Genomic DNA, 16,779 nt, shown 5'->3' with positions numbered 1-16,779 from the left:
ACTGACCTCTCAGATCCCCCTCAAAGCAGGATGCTCCAAACTGAAGGCAGAACTCAAGCTGGACAATATCTATTAGATATGAGCTCAGGAGGAGTCACGTACCCCCTGCAGAATTCAAAGGCAAACCCTTCCCCTGCCCTCTCAAGTTAACCCAATGAATGCAGCAACTATGACTCAACCAATGGATGGAATTGACAGCCTCCAGCCAATCAGAGCCTCGATCCTGCAGGGTGTGTGATTGTTTCTTGGAATGTTGGATCAAAGATCTGTCCCGGGGTTCCAAAGTCTCCATGTGCATCTTTTTAATTTAAAGGTAACTTCACATGGAATGCTGTGATGCAAAGGGATAATGGTACCAATGGAGGAAGAGAAGGGAGAGATAGCAGAGAGATGAGCAGAGTGGTCTCAGACCATTCAGGAAGCATGAGCAAAAAAGTGCCCAAGTACTTCCCTTCGCTCTACGACACCAATGACAGCACTTCACCCCTTAGCAGCTTCAACATCTGGAAGAACCTCTTCCCAGCCCAGGGGTTCACAGACAACAAGGAGAACAGGGCTTCCCTGTGGCCACGAGGGTTGGCTGAAAGCCCCTACGAGCCCCTGAAGTTCTTCTCTCCCCCGGCGGGAGGAGACTCTGCCTGGAGTGAACTGGATGAGATCTGTGAGCTGGACATCAGGCTGAAGGAGATAGAGCTCCTGACTCTTACGGGAGATGGCTTCGATTTGCGTAGATGTGAGTGTCTGGGCTCAACCAGTTCATTTACCAATGATTAGATTTTGTTCCCCTCTTACATCCGACATTGCTCCTGGGTCATCAGAAGCAATTCAAGTGAGTCACCACAGAACACGACTTTCAACCCAAATAATTCATGCCCACCAAGTTGGCATTCTAGGCTATTTTATTCCATGCCATTTTAAACCCTTCCTATCCATACAACCATCCCAATGCCTTCTGAACATTGTAATTGTTTCCGTAACCAGTTCCTCTAGCAATGCATTCCAGATGCAGACCACTCTCAGAGTGAAAAAGTTTCCCCTGAGGTCTCTCTTAAATCAGAATCAGAATTTATTGTCATGAACAAGTCATGAAATTCAATGTTTTGTGGCAGCATCACGGTGCAAACATTCATATTATAACCATCTTACTATTAAAAGAGATAACAGTGCAGGAAAAGTCAGGCAGCGTCTGTGGTTCATTAATCATTCAGGAATCTGATGGCAGCGGGAAATGAGTGCTCACCTGTACCTTTCCCCGATGGCAGCAGAGTGAAGAGGGCGTGGTCTCAGTGGTCAGAGTCTTTGAGGATAGAAGCTGCTTTTTTAAGACACCGCCTCATGTCGATGTCCATGATGGAGTGAAGTCTGGTGCCTGTGATGTTGCAGGCCGAGTTAACAACCCTCTGTGGTTTATTCTTGTTCTGAGAGTTGGTGCCTCCGTACCAGGCAGTGACGTAACCAGCCAGAATGATCTCTGCTGTATACCCGTAGAAGTTTACGAAAATCTTCGGTGATGGACCGAACCTCCTCGAACACCTCACAAAGTATAGCCGCTGGCGAGTCTTCTGCATTCCTTTTCTATTTCCCTCTCACCTCCAGCATAGTACAGCCCCAATGGCCTGTAAAAAAAACTAAACTCTACCTCATTACCCTCTATTTTTCTTTCATCCAGGTGCCCATCTAAGAGTCCCTTAAATGCCACTCCCCACCACCTTCTAATTCAGGCATCTACCTGTTTCGCCTGGTTCCTGATGAAGAGTTCAGGCCTGAAACATTGGTTACTTTTTACTTCAACTGAGTTCCTCCAGCTGATTGCAGTGGTATTATTACAGTTGGTGTCACCCAGTGCGGTAACTCATGGTCTCACCCACCTTCCCCTACCACCCATGGACCTCTTCCCGTACCAAACCAAACAGAATCCTTAGTAATGTTTTCTGTACTAATGTTACTTGTAATTCTTGTGTATCACTGAATGTAACAGCAATAACAGTGAGATAAACAACTAGAAAAATTAAAATTATACCTTTAAATTACAGTATTATGCGCACAGTACATGCTTGAAGCACATGCAGACGAAACCACATGATTCAAAGCATCGTTGTAATTGGGTAATAATGACGGCTCTGACCGGAGCAAATTAGAAGGTTCTAAAAGTAAATGCGCATCAAGTTTTAGCCTCGTAGGTATATTGATACATGTAAGCTGGGCTTATGAAAAATTTTTTTGCTGTTATAACTAACGACAGGGATATTTCTATGAAAACTAATAAATTTCTGTTGAAACACTGCTCAAATATTTTATAGACAGCCATTCTGGTGTCACCCCCTCTGATGGTGTCACCCAGTGTGATCCACACCACCCACCCCACCCCCACCCCGCACCACCAATTGACACCAGTGGCTGATTGCTTGATTGATTGATTCCAGCATCTGCAGCCACTGTGGATCTCCCGCTAACCCAGTGGTTCTCCACCTTTACCTTCCCAATCACATCCCACTTTAAGTAATCCCTATGCCATCGGTGCTCTGTGATTAGTAAGGGACTGCTTAAGGTGGGATGTGAGTGGAAAGAAAAAGTTTGAAAACCACTGTTTTAATCATCCCTCATTAACTCGTTATGTGCACGGTTTCAGAACTACAAAGGAAATGGGCCAATGACAATTTTTCTCAAGCAAAATATTTCAGTAACAATGGGTCAAGAGCAGTGATTCTCAACCTTCCCTTCCTACTCACATCCCACCTTAAGCAATCCCTCACTAATCACAGAGCACCGATGGCATAGAGAATATGTAAAGTGGGATATGAGTGAAAAGAAAAAGGTTGAGAACCACTGGTCTAAACCTTCCCTAATCCATCTCCCTGTCTAAATAACTTTTAAGCATTCTATTTGTCCCCAGCTCTTCCACTCCCTTTAGCAGCTTGTTCGATGTACTACCACCCTCTGTGTGAACATGCTGTCCCTCAGGGGCCTCTTAAAATCTTGCCCCTCTCACTTTCAGCCTATGCCCTCTTGCTTACAACCTCCTACCCTGGGGTAAAAGACTGTGACTGTTCACCTTACCCAGGATTTGGTGTCTATCAGCTGTTTCTTCAATTCATGGGACAGTTTTAGAATGGTCAATAAATGCTGGCATTACCGTCATCGACCCCCTATCTGAAGGAATAATTTTTTTAAAAATAATGACCTAATTTCAAATTAAAATGTCTCCAATCGAAGCTGAAAGTAATTAGGAAAGAAATTACAGTTTTACATCAGCCATCACATCCCTGAGGTATTGAGCAATATGTTCCAGTCAATGAAATACTCTGGAACTGTTGTCTACAACAGCCTCTGGTAACAAGATAATTAACCGGTTAAACCCTTGCTCAGCTTTTCTTGAAGTAACACCCCGAGATCTCAGACATGATCATATGACATCGAGAAGGCCCTTTGGCCCACCACATCTATACTAACTATCAAACACCATTCTATGCTAATCCTACTTCCCCACACTTTTTGAGTAGCCCTCTGTTTTCACGATGCACTCTCTCCAGATGTTTCTAAAATGTTGTGAGAGTGCCAACAAGATTATGAGAGGCATGGATAAAGTGGACAGCCATCGCCTTTCTCCCCAGGAAGGGAATGGCAAACATCAGAAAACATCTCGACAAAGTGAAGGGAGGAAAGTTTAGGGGAGACATCAGGGTAAGATCTTTCAGAGAGTTATGGGTACCTAGAATGCCTTGTCCAAGGATAGACAAGGAGACTGAAACATTAGGGGCTCTTAGACAGGCTCATGGATTGAATAAATATAGAGGATTATGAGATAGGGAGGGTTTAGTATTTTTTGGTAGGAATATTTAGGTTGGCACAAAATCATGGGCTGAAGGGCCTCTCCTGTGCTGTAAACTTCTATGTTCTATGCCTGTCTTCAACAGATTCTCAGGCAGAATGGCCCAGATTACAATCATCCCCTGAATAATGAGAAAATCCAGAACAAGGGGTCACAGCCTAAGGAGAAGGAGAAAGGCTTTTAAGACTGAGATGAGGAGAAAAGTCTTCACTCTGGGAGCTGTGAACTATGGAGGCTCCGACCCCAAAATGTTCATGAGGCTGGATCGTTAGATATATTCAAAAGGGGCTAAAGAGATCCAAGATTCAATTTATTGTCATTTAATAAAGTGTCATATTTGCACAAAATTGCTTTTGCCTGCCATAAGACCGACAGATTGGACTTCCGCAGAAGTTGCTTGAAGCGCCTCTTACAGTCAGAGAAAGAGAACTAAAAGAGAGTCCCCACAGAGTCTCCGAGTGTCCGTGGATTCAACTTCTGCAGCCTCTGCAGCCACACAGAGTCCAGTCTAAACCGTCGTGATCCGAACCTCTAATACAATTAGGAAGCCTTCAGCACCCTTGGCACCTTCTCCCATCCTGATTCAGATACCTGGTACCCCTTCAGTCAATTTTGAGTCAGTCTCCAGCAACACTTCACTCCCTCCCTGTTCCCCCACTTCCTCCCTGTTCCCCTTCACCTCCTCCCTGTTTCCCTTCACCCCCTCCCTGTTTCCCTTCACCCCCTCCCTGTTTCCCTTCACCCCCTCCCTGTTTCCCTTCACCCCTCCCTGTTTCCCTTCATCCCCTCCCTGTTCCCCTCCCCCACCTTTCAGACGTCTGTCCAATATTCGATGGGAAGCCCCATGAGGAAGGGCTCAATCCTAAACTGTCAGTCACACATCTTTACCTCCCACGGATACCATGAGACCCGTTGAGTTCCTCCAGCATTTATCATGTTTTGACCTCAAAAGCAGGCTCTTCAGCCCATAATCTCCATTCAACCCCCCCCTCCCACCCTCCACCACCCTCACATCAACTCAACCTTCTGCCCCTCACCCTGTTCCTCCCAATCCATGCCTGAAAGTGGGGGAGGGGGGTTCTCTGTTTGACCTGCTGAGTTTCCCCCAGTGTTGTTTCATGTTTCACTCTCACCTTGGTTTAAGGTTTCTAACTCTCTACTTTTATCACGCGAGGGCATGGAGTTGAAGGCGTTTCACACTGCTGCAATGACCTCTCCTCCTCACTCTGCACATCTGCTTCTCAACAGATAAGTTTTTAAAGATGCTGAAAGATGAGAAAATGCAAGATATCAAGGCCTCCAAGGAAAAGAAGCTACAGATTCTGAAGGAGAAAGCAAAAAAGTGGTAGTCCTCGCCTTGCACCAAAGGATGGAGATCCCAGCACAATTTCAATCAACTAAGCTGCAATTAAAGATATTTAAGGGCTGATACGTAAAACTAAGTCAGACTGAATTACTGCTAGCATGTTTTTTAACTAATTTGCCTCATTATCAAATCCACTAAATAAGACATGTTAAGGTAGTTACTCAACCTCAGCTCAGTTCCACATCTTTTAAACTTCCCTCATTCCAACACACCAGGTGTATGACTGCACTGTCATCAGAGAGAGCTGATTACCACAGGACGTGTGTTAAGCTTTGCAAAGCCTGACCTGCTTTATTGTGTTCCTTTGGTGAAACAACATCGCTAACTCCTGTGGACATCCAATTCTTTCTTCGTCCACAGCTTTCCAAACTTTGTTTTCATTAATATCTTAAAGAAATTGTGTCAAAGGACACATCTAAAATAAAAATAAATCCCTTATTTTCTTTATCTCCCTGCTTTGTTGTGCCAATGTCTTCAGGGTTAATCCTCAATTCTGGTGAATTTCCCGATAAAAGTAGAGTTAGAAACCTCAAACCAAGATGAGAGTGAAACATGAAACAACACTGGGGAAACTCAGCAGGTCAAACTGTTCTTTATACAGCAAAGATAAAGATACAGAACTAATGGTTCAGGCTATGAGCCAAATGGTAGCAGGGAGGAGCCTGGTCCCACAGGCAGGAGGTAACAGGTGGATAAGGGAGGGAGTCAACAGGGGGAGGGGGACGGCCCTGTGAATGGAGAGGGAAGGGGGTGGAGAGCTGGAGGAAAGGAGCCAAAGGGCTAAGGGGTCCCATGCACATTGCTCATACCTTCATGAAGCCTGAAACATTGGCTATGTATCTTTATCTTCGCTATGTAAAGCTGCTTAGATGTTTGTCCCGCTGATTTCCTCCAGCGTTGCGTTTTTACCTCTGGATGAGAGATATGGGGGGGCGACATCTGTGGGAGGTGATGGGAGGGAAGATGGCAGAAGGGAATAGGATACCTGCAGTGCATCCTAATAAAACCCAGTGTGGGCCAGTCCTCTAAATTTAGCAGTTAGCCCCTTCTCTCTCTCCCCCCAATCCTCACCCCCTCTCGCCTTAGATTCTAATTAGAGTTAATGAAGAAAGATTTTGGAGAAATTATGCAAGAATGTTCAACTGTTCACTGCATCAAAGAGGCAACCTTTGCTCTGACTGTACAATAAAATCTTGCTCATATATTCACCTTTGCTTACTCCAAATACAATAAAGGTCCCTAATGCTGCTTGGATTTCTTTTAGAGGAAGACATTTAATCTTTCTTTCCAAAGAACAGTCGTAATAAGCAAGTTCTGAGTACTGTGACTACTTACTAATTATACTAATGATGTCCTTGTCAAATACTTACCTTGAGTTGGCCCTTATCCATTTAATTTGTCACCCTCCACCACCCCCCTCCCAAATCCCATGCACAATGTTCAAGCATTTCAAACTTCCTTGCAATCTTCGATGTCTTCCTTTACCAGACAGTTGGCAAACACAGGTTCAGTAACACCACTGCTAACAAAATCATAACGGGCAAGACAGGGCCATAAAATGTGATCCCCTGCGAAGCACAGCCTGGCCACAGGGGGGGGGGCTCTGCTGGACACACCTGAGAAATAACGGCCCTGTTGTCTAATCTATTGGGAGGTCCTTGGACTTGGTTCTTCCATTTACTTCCTTGGACCTCTGTAAATCTAAACGGGGGAGGGTGGGTGCTAAGTGGTTAAGTCTCCAGTCTCTGAGGGCGTGATGCTCCAGTCACACGGGAGCAGGTAGTTTAAATTCAATTCATGGAATAAATCCATGAATTGAAATTGAAAAGCCCATATCGACACATTTCACTGCAGATGTATTTAAAACATATCTCACCCCCTCATGTTTTATTTTAAAGAAGGAAATCTGAGGGTCTTACTTGACCAAACTGACTTTTAGACCCAGAGATTAAATCTAAACAATCAGAGGGGGTAGGTATTGGCTTTCCAGTGAATTAGTATTTAATCTAACCGCCCAATCCCCCTCGTACACTGATGCTATTCATGTTACTATTCCTTGTTAATCAGCATATTTTTAATGATTGACCACAGCGCTGTCAAAGGGAGAAGTTAATGTACTGACACCTGGGAATAATTGCATGAAAACTGCAGATTGCAGTCTTTGAAGGAAAAAATAAATCTAGTGCTTCCTAGGTCGATACATTTTTCTTAGTAACATGAAGTAATTCAGAATTGAATGTGTGAAGAGGAATTACAATAATTTGATACTTTGAATGAGGCAAATTTGTTAGCAGGACTGGAAAATGCTGATAGAGTTTTTTTTCAGTATGAGCAAGTTAATGGAATAATAACCATTGAGATTGTACAGTTAATGTCATTGGAATATTTAATGTTGAAGGTAATAATGTACTTAGTCAATGATATTAACTTTTGGAAAGATGAATAGTTTATTTCTCAATGGTCATAGTGAAATTACTGAAAACAATGTCAAATAAATATATGAATAAAGGTTAAAATGGGCTTGTGAGATGTTATCTATAATGAAGTGGAAGTCTGTAGGCTCTGTGGTTGTAGTCAAAACACAGGAATGCTGGAGGAACTCAGCTGGTCACGCAGCGCCCATAGGAGGTAAAGATATAGAACCGACATTTCAGGCCTGAGCCTTTCATCATGGTATGAGTGAAAAGCAGGCAGGTGCCTGAATTAAATGGATGGGGAGAAGGGAAGAAAGAGCAGGGGGAGGAGTACAGACCAACAGGCAAAAGGTGTTAATTAGACATGGAGAGGAGGCCAAGAGAGAGAAAAGGTGGGTGTTGGTAGGGAGTGGGGTGGGGGGGTCTACTGTGAATGCAGAGCTGGGGGAAAGGACACAGAGGGAAAAGGAGAGAGAGAGACAGAGAGGGCTAAAGGAGACATAGGGAAAGATGGGGGAGGGGTGGGGGGATAGCATTCTAACGGAAACTGGAGAAGTTGATGTTAATGCCATTCGGTTGGAGGGTGCCCAGACAGGATGTGAGGTGTTGTTCCTCCAATTTGCAGGTGGTCTCATTTTGGCAGTACATGGACAGACACATCAGCAAGTGCATGGGGCATGGAATTGAAATGGGTGCCATCTGGGAGAACCACACTATTGCAGCGGACAGACCCAAGGTGCTCTCGCGATGGTGCCTGAATGGGACAGTTCCAGTGTTAAGATTAGAGAAATATCAAATATTGCGTGAAGTGGGAACAAAACTCGGGCTCCTCCAGAAGTTCAACAAGGTATTTGCCAGCTGTTTTTTTTTCATTTTTCCAGAACGTAGAAGAGAGAACAGTTCAGCATAGCCACTTCGACCCATGTGTCTGTACCAAACATGATGCTCATATTAAAACTCTGCCTGCATGTGATCCATATCCCTCCACCCCCTATCTAGAAGCCTCTACTATTGTACCTACTTCCACCACTACTCCTGGCAGCCCGTTCCATGAACCCACAAGCCTTTGTGTAAAAAAACCACCCCTCATGTTTGGATCAAATCTATCTCCCAACAAACCCATATCCTATGGCTAAAGATTCCCCTACTCCTGGTAAAAGAATGTGTTCACCTGATATATTCCTCTAGTGATTTTGTCCACCTCCTTGGGATCTCTTCTCATCCTCCTGGGCTCCAAGGAATAAATCCCCAACCTGCTCCACCTCTCCCTGTAGCTTAGCCCTCCCCCCACCCCCCAAGTCCTGGCAACATCCTCAAAAATCCTCTCTACTCCCTCTCCAGCCTGATGACATCTTTCCTGCAGTGCGGTGACCAAAACTGAATACAATTCTCCAAATGGGGCCTCACCAACTAACGTCTTGTACACCTTTGACATGACCTCTCAACTCCTATACTCAGTACTCTGATCTGTGACATCACTATGTACCTGTACTGCTAGAACCCTCTACTCTACAACCCTCCCCAGATCCCTCTGCTCTTTAACTCTCCCCAATATCCTTACCATTCACTGTGTAAGTCCCACCAACATTTGAGCTCCCAAAATGCAACTCCTCACACTTCTCTGCATTAAATTCCATCGACCATTCCTCTGTTCACCTCCCCAACTGATCAAGATCCTGTCGCAACCTTTGGCAACTTGTCTTCACTATCGACAATACCAGACACTTTAGTGTCATCCACAAGCCTGCTAATCACGTCTTGTATGTTTTCGTCCAAATCACTGACAAACAGCAATGGGCCCAGCACCAAACCCTGTGGCACAGATCTCCTGTCCGAGGCACATCCTTCCACCATCTTATATCTTCCATGAAGCTAACTTTGTGTCCATTTTCTACCTCACCTTGGATTCCATGTGGCCCAACCTTCCAGAGCAGCCCTTCCATGCGGAAACATATTGCATGCCTTGTCGTATTCCATATATACGTCTACAACTCTGCCCTCATCAACCTCCTTGGCATATAAAGAAAATAAGTCACTTAACTTATAACAATTGGTGTTGAGAAGAAGCTCAACATTTCCAAGTGATGTTCACTTCTCTCCCCTCATGGCTACTCCTTTATTAAATCACAGACCTCGATCGCCACTGAAGAGGAAATGGTGGTTGGCTTTCATTGCAAGAGAATTCAAGTCCAAGTCTAAATATCTCTCACTATAATTATATAAGGCCCTGTCAAGACTGCAGCTGGATTGTTGCACACCTGGACTTTGGAAGGATCTACATGATAGAATAGGACAGGTACGTGACAGGACTCATCAGAGTGGCACTTGGGATACAGATTGAATCTATTTCCGGATAATATTAACCCTTGACCATGGACAAGCAAATGTGTGCACTCTCTCTCTCTCTCACACACACACACTCACATGTGGAAATACATAGAAATGTGCATATTCACATATCTGCACACCATATTTTCACACACATATATCGCTTACATACCCAGTTAAATGAGAAAGTCTGAAGATGCTGAAGTCAAGATGCTGGAGAAACTCAGCTGGCCCCACAGCATCCATAAAGTGTAACCAATGTCTCAGGTCTGAGCCCTTACATTGACGAGGGGCTCAGGCCTGAAACATTGGTTACCACTTACTACCTATGGATGCTGCATGGCCTGCTGAGTTTCTCCATCATATTTGAGAATTGCACATACATACCTACCCATAGATACACGCACGTGCACACCCACAGACTTCAATCTTTAGACAATATTATTTATTAGACTCTTGTTTTGGAAATAACAGAATTATATTTTCATTATCAATGATTCACTTGGAGAATGCAAAGACAGACAAACCACAGCACAGAGTTATCACCGAGTCCTGTGCAGGAGAGCCTCCGTGATGGGCTGGGTTTGAAGCACAAATATCTGCATAGGTTTTTAAATCCACAACGAATACCCCAAAGAGTTTCATCATTCAAGGACTGAGTTGGATGTGAACTTGATTGTTGGGAATGTGGAGGGTAAGTGAACCACTTCTCAGCCCAGTTTCCTGAACTTTGTGAAATTTTCTGCGTTCAATAACCCTCCGGAATTGTCACATTTAAAATAAAAGCTTAAACAGAAAGCTGCCTCAGTATCATAGTCTCTGAGAACATAGGGCACTACAAGCAGAAGGATCAGGCCTCCAGCTCATGGTATCTGTGCCAACCACAACCTCGATTTTTCAAAATATTTAGACATACAGTGGGATAATAGAACGTCTCGGCCCACAAGCCCGTGCCGCCCAATTTACACCCCATTAACCTACACCCCCGGTAAATTTCAAACCGTGGGAGGAAACCGTAGCCCCTGGGGTAAACACGTGCAAACACAGGGAGAATGTAAGACTTCTTACAGATAGTGCAGGACTGCTACACCAACCGTTTATTTAAATTTAACTAGTCCTATCTGCCTGCTCGTAGTCTCCATCCTTCCACTCCCCAACCAATCTGTTGGAGTCTAAATAGTAGGTTTTAGCTCGAAATGTTGGTCATTCATTTTCTCCCACAGATGCTGTCCGACCCGCTGAGTTCTTTGGCTTCAGATTCCAGCGTCCAGTCTCCTGTGCACTACTACCGGCCTCTTCATGTGTCTGCCTCCATTTCTCTTAGACATTGCTACCATTCCCCATTTCCACCACCTCCCCTGGCAGTGTGTTTCCAGCATCTACCACTCTGTGCTCAAAACCTTGCCTCACACTTTTCACCTTCAAGCTGCATCTACTTTAGAGATCAGAATAATGTGGCTCCTTTTAATATTATCCCAAAGCTAAAGGGCAGCTTTTCCAACAAGTGATTCAGAGTCCCTCCCCAAAACATAGCGGAACAATTCAGCAGGTCAGGCAGCGTAACTTAAAGTTTCCAATCTTCTCACGTGGACGAACGTGAGCAGCTTTGGGCTCCTCATTTAAGAAAGGATGTGTTGACATTGGAGAGGGTTCGCAAGGGTGATTCCAGGAATGAAAAAGTTATTGTATGAAGAGTGTTTGACAGCTCTTGGCCTGTACTCACTGGAAGTTAGGAGAATGGGGTGGGGGGTGGTGGTGTCATTGAAAGATTTTGAATGTTGAAAGGCATGGACAGAATAGATGTAGAAAGGCTGTTTCCCATGGTGGGGAGAGTCTAAGGCAAGAGGCCACAACTTCAGGATTGAAGAGTGTTCACTTGGAACAGATAAGTGGAAAATTTCTTCAGCCAGAGGGCGGTAAATTTGTGGACTTTGTTGCCACAGGTGGTTGTGGAGGCTAGGTCACTGGGTGCATTGATGACAAAGATTGATAGGTTCTTGATTAGTCTGGACATCAAAGGCTATGGGGAGAAGGCCAGGTAGTGGGGCTGAGTGGGGAAACAGATCAGCTCATGATTAAATGGTAGGGTAGACTCGATGGGCTTCTCAGAGTTTGCAGATTCATTCACTCTCCCCACAAATGAACTGGGAGGGAGAGGTGGGTTCAGCATACCCAGGAACCATGAAACATAGTCAAGCCCTCTCCATCTCAGTATTACAGCAGGGCAGTGCAGATGGGACATTGAATTCTTCAGTCTGGTTTCCTATCTCCTTCCCCTCCTTTCTCCAATCAGAAAGCATCTTTCTCAGCCCTCTGCCCCCTTCTCCCATCCCCTGTTAGCCATCCCCCCCGACACCTCCATCCATCTTCTTATTCAAGCATCTACCTGGTGAAGGGCTCAGGCCCGAAAGCATGGACTTCTCCTTGCTTTCCATGGACGTTGTGTGACCTGCTGAGTTTCTCCCACATGTCTGTATTACACTGGACCCCAGCATCTGAAGGTTTTCCTGTTCAACTCACTTTATGTCCTGTGCCACCACATTCCCTAAAAACTGCTCAGAACTTTTCCCAGAGGGTGATAAATCTGTGGATTCCACTGCGCACTGAGGCAGTGGAGGTGACCTCAAGGTTAGATGGATTTTTGCTTAGCAGGGAATTAAGGGATATGGAGAAACGGCAGGTTGGTGGAGATGAGCCCATCATCAAATCAGCTGTGATCTCATTGAATGGCGGTGCAGGCTCGACGGGCCAAATGGCCTCCTCCAATTTCTTATGTGCTTTTATACAGCCATGGAGAAAATCCACAAGTCTAAACAACACCTAGTCATAATGAGTTCAAACAGGACTTGTGAAGGACAATCAACTTTTAAATATGTTTTAACGATTTATGAATGGAAAGCGGTGGGTGCAGGCTTGGTCTTGACATTTAAGAGAAGAATGGACAGGGATGGGAGGGGTATGGAGGGCTGCGGTGTGCGTGCAGATCAATGGGACTATTCAGGAAAAGAGTTTGGCACAGACTAGATGGGCTGCAGGGCCTGTTTGCTCGAGTGTTCCATGGATCAAGTATACACAGAACTTGCAATCAAGTTTACACAAAAATGTTGGAGAAACTCAGCAAATCACACAGCAATTTTTGAGAGACACATGGATGAAATAAAAATAGAAGGTTACAAGGGTAGTGAGGTTTTAGCTTAAGAAGAAGTATATGGGTCGGCACAATGTTGAGGGCCGAAGGGCCTGTACTGTGCTGTAGCATTCTAAAGACACAACCAATGTTTTGGACCTGAGCCCTTCATCAAGGTATAAATAAAAACCAGGCAGGTGGTGGGGGGGAGGATCACAGGGTCACAGGCAAGAGGCCAAGCTGGGTATGGGTGGGAAGGCAGAAGCTGAGAAGTGATAGGGGGCGGCTCTCTGAATGGAGCTGGAGGAAAGGAGGCAGAGGAATGGAGAAGAGAGGGAGGCTGGGAAGGAACCATGCGGAAACCAGAGGTCAAGGTTAACGCCATCCGGTTGGAGAGTGCACAGACGGAATATTGCACGTTGCTCCTCCAATTTGCAGGTGGCCTTGGTTTGGCAGTGCTTGCGGCCACAGACAGGCACATCGGCACGGGAGTGGGGCATGGATTTGAAAAGGTTGATGGGACAGTTTGGGGAGAACTTCATCACATGAGAACCTGGAGAAGTATCTGCAGCAACAGTTGGTAATAGAAATGGCTCCACCTTATTTCTTATTTTTATTTGATTCATGCAGTATGGTAGAAAGGCCTTCAGGTCCATGAAACCAATTACACTCAATTAACCTCCCAACCCCGTATATATTTGGAGGGTAGGAGGAAATTGGAGCATCCAGAGGAAACCCACACAGGTCACTCTTTACAGACAGCTCTGGATTCGAACCCGAGTCACTGGCGTTGAGGAAGCTGTGGCCAAAACATTGGTTACCTCCGTACTTCCTATGGATGTTCCGTGACCTGCTGAGTTTCTCCAACATGCTTGTGTGTTACACACTGATGGTGCCACCTTGAGGTTAACTGAGACTATGTACCACGCGACTTCCATATATACTGTAAACGTTTCCGATTCTACATCCCCGCCTGTTTGCTGCTCTTTATATGGGAGATCAATATTTCTCTATACCTCTATACATGCGGGTCTTGGACCTAACCACAGACTTCGGAGCATTTCCCCACTCCCCTCCAGCTCATTGGGCAGAAGCACAGACAATTGGAGCTGTGAATTTTCACAAAATACAACCGGAAGACCATCCTCCACAGTTACACCACCACGGGCAATCAGCGGTCCCGTCTGCTTGACCAATTGCCAATAAAGTATGATTAACACGGTGGAACAGGCAAATCTTTGTTGCCCCAGGAGAGTCCCCAGCAAAGCAATTACAATACAATCAATACTGTCAAACTTGATCAATCCACATTGACTGGAGAAATTAGACTGTAATCGCTGCGACTCCAAACTCCTGCGATCATTCCACAGGCACGACTTCCCTACCATCATGAAAGGGCAATGAAGTTTGCAGTCACAAGTTTGGCATTATGAAACACATTCTGTACGATTTATGAGAACTTTAATGCCGTTTTTCTGTCTTTGAGCCCGTATATCTAAAATGCAAGATTCACTCTGGGAGGTTAAACCACCTCAACCATCAGGAGACAGCAGAATTCAGCTTATCAGTCCTCCAATTCCTTCACGGCTTTTCAGAATATCAGGTCTGTATTCCCCTATTAGATTCTTAATAGTCTTACCCCAAGGATTAGGTTTAAACTGCCTCCCAAGCCTGATGTTCCACACTGCCACAGAACACTGTTAATGAAACCATTGGTTGATGGGATGGGTTAAACCTTGATGCAATTTCAAGACCAGTTCAGTCCATTGATGAAGGGATCACAGGTTGGCACAAGCATCGAGTCTATCGTTGGAGCCATCTCTTGGGCCGCGCCCCCTCCAGCCCTCAGAGTGATCGATCACACCCCTTCCTCCCCCCACCACACCATCATTTCCACCAGCTCGGTGAGATGGGTAGATCCTCAGCAGGCCTCGTGAGCAAGTTGGCTGTCAGGCCACGGACAGAGGAGCAATGCTTCATCCAGGAATGTTTTGGCTTGCAGTAAAAGGGAGGAATCATCCAGTGAGCTTGTGACATCAGATGGAGTTTGTTCCCGTTCGGAACTGGTTAGATTCACCGGTGAGCAAAAAGCACCCTACCAGAAATTTCCAATTGTAACAGCTACAGGAACGATGTTGTCGAGCCAGAGAGGGTGCAGAGAGGATTTATGACGATGTGGCCAGGACTCGGGGCCTGAACTGCAGGGAGAGGTTGAGCAGGCTGGGGCTTTATACCTCGGAGCGCAGGAGGATGAGGGGTGATCTCGTAGAGGTGGACAAAATCATGAGGGGAACAGATCGGGTGAACACAGAGAGTCCTTAACCCAGAGCAGGGGAATCAGTAACCAGAGGACACGGGTTTAAGATGGGGGGGGAAACATTTAACAGGAACTTGAGGGTTTACATTTTTTTTTGCACAGAGGGTGAATGGAACGAGCTGCCATATGGAGTGGTTGAGCTGGTACCATAGCAAAGTACAACATAAAAATTGAGCAGATACGTGGATAGGGTGGGTTTAGAGGGATGCGGGCCAAACGCAGGCTGGTGGGACAAGCATGGGTGGGACATTTTGGTCAGTGTGGGAAGGTTGGGCTGAAGGTCCTGATAATAGACACAAAGAGCCGGCAACAAGCTGAAACCCCCAGCCCTGAATTGACCCAAAGGTTGAACTGCGTGACAGCATTGTTTTTTTACTTTCTATTTCCCTTCCCGTGATCAGAATGTCCCGTCATTTCAATTTTTTTGCTTTCTATCAGCATATGAACCATGTACCAGATTTTAGGAACATTGGTGTTTTAGCTTAAACATTGGTGGTAATGCCAAGATGAAACACAATCTGGGTTGCACGGGTGTGTCCCGATAAAGCATAGTAAACATAATTCCTGATGAATGGCCTCCCCTCGGTTAACATGATGGCAAAATTCTCTGGCACGATTTTGTCACCTAAGACAACCTGGTCAAAGGTCTGTGGGCTCCCACTGTCTCCTGAAGGGAGAGCTTCTCTGTCGCACTCAAGGTGGGAGACTTCCCAGAGAGCGGGGCTAGACCTGGAATTCAAACATGCACGTCTGTTTCTTGGCCAGCTTTGCCACCTCCTCTCTGATGGCCTTCACCAAGGCCGTGGTGGAGATGTTGTTGTAGGGTGCCTCGGACGGTTCAGCCTCAGCCAGCCCTGGCTGGGTGACGGCTGTGGTTGGGGTCCGAGCTGGTTCGAAGCGCCGAGGTGGGTTGGAAGGTTGGGTCTGGCTGTACTGGCGAGGAGGCGAGCTGTGCGGAAACCGAACGTGTGAAAAGCCCTCGACGTAACCGGGCAGTGTCACCTAAAGGGTTAATGAAGGAGCCAGTCAGTACAAAAGGGTTTCATGGGTGATTTAAACTCAGTTCAAATCCAAGTTAATTGTTATAGGTACCAAGATTCAGTGACAGAGGTTGCTTTGAAAGCAGTCCAGTTAGACATCTCATACACAGTACAAGTAAGACACAGTGCAGTTACAGAATCAGTTTAAACTTAAACCCGGTATGTTCCGAACGGTGGGAGGAAACCGGAGCCCCCGGGGAAAACCCACACAGACACAGGGACAACATGCAAACTCCTTACAGACAGCACGGGATTCGAACCCTGGTCCCAATCACTGGTGCTGTAACAGCATTACGTCAAACGTGTTGTTGGGGGAAGAGCAAAGGCAACATAATTTGGGGATTCATTCATGAGTCTA

At 45.7% G+C, this 16,779-nt stretch overlaps 2 protein-coding genes across 5 annotated transcripts in view; one reads left to right on the top strand and one right to left on the bottom strand.

The window, feature by feature from the left end:
* Window positions 1-304: 304 nt before the first annotated feature.
* On the top strand, window positions 305-7,711 carry LOC138751719 (uncharacterized protein C11orf91 homolog). Of its 2 annotated transcripts, none has more exons than XM_069914395.1 (2): window positions 305-733; window positions 3,915-4,149. In XM_069914395.1, exons 1-2 carry the CDS (start codon window positions 337-339, stop codon window positions 3,956-3,958), a joined length of 441 nt encoding a protein of 146 aa, XP_069770496.1. In that variant the 5' UTR covers window positions 305-336; the 3' UTR covers window positions 3,959-4,149. The 2 variants fall into 2 exon arrangements, with proteins under 2 accessions (XP_069770496.1, XP_069770485.1); XM_069914384.1 differs by lacking the exon at window positions 3,915-4,149 and adding an exon at window positions 5,078-7,711 and having other exon boundaries at window positions 308-733.
* A 2,911-nt stretch (window positions 7,712-10,622) lies between these two features.
* Window positions 10,623-16,779, bottom strand: part of kiaa1549la (KIAA1549-like a) — a 156,035-nt gene continuing 149,878 nt past the window's right edge. For all 3 annotated transcript variants that reach the window (XM_069903026.1, XM_069903031.1, XM_069903036.1), the window contains exon 21: window positions 10,623-16,383. In XM_069903026.1, coding sequence (XP_069759127.1) covers window positions 16,105-16,383 — 279 coding nt within the window. In that variant the 3' untranslated portion in view covers window positions 10,623-16,104. The remainder of the gene's footprint in view (window positions 16,384-16,779) is intronic.

This window comes from Narcine bancroftii, chromosome 1 (assembly GCF_036971445.1).
Source record: "Narcine bancroftii isolate sNarBan1 chromosome 1, sNarBan1.hap1, whole genome shotgun sequence".
In the NCBI taxonomy this organism is placed as follows: Eukaryota; Metazoa; Chordata; class Chondrichthyes; order Torpediniformes; family Narcinidae; genus Narcine; species Narcine bancroftii.
Note: the sequence above shows the minus strand (reverse complement) of the source record. Positions and strands in the feature narration are given on the sequence as shown.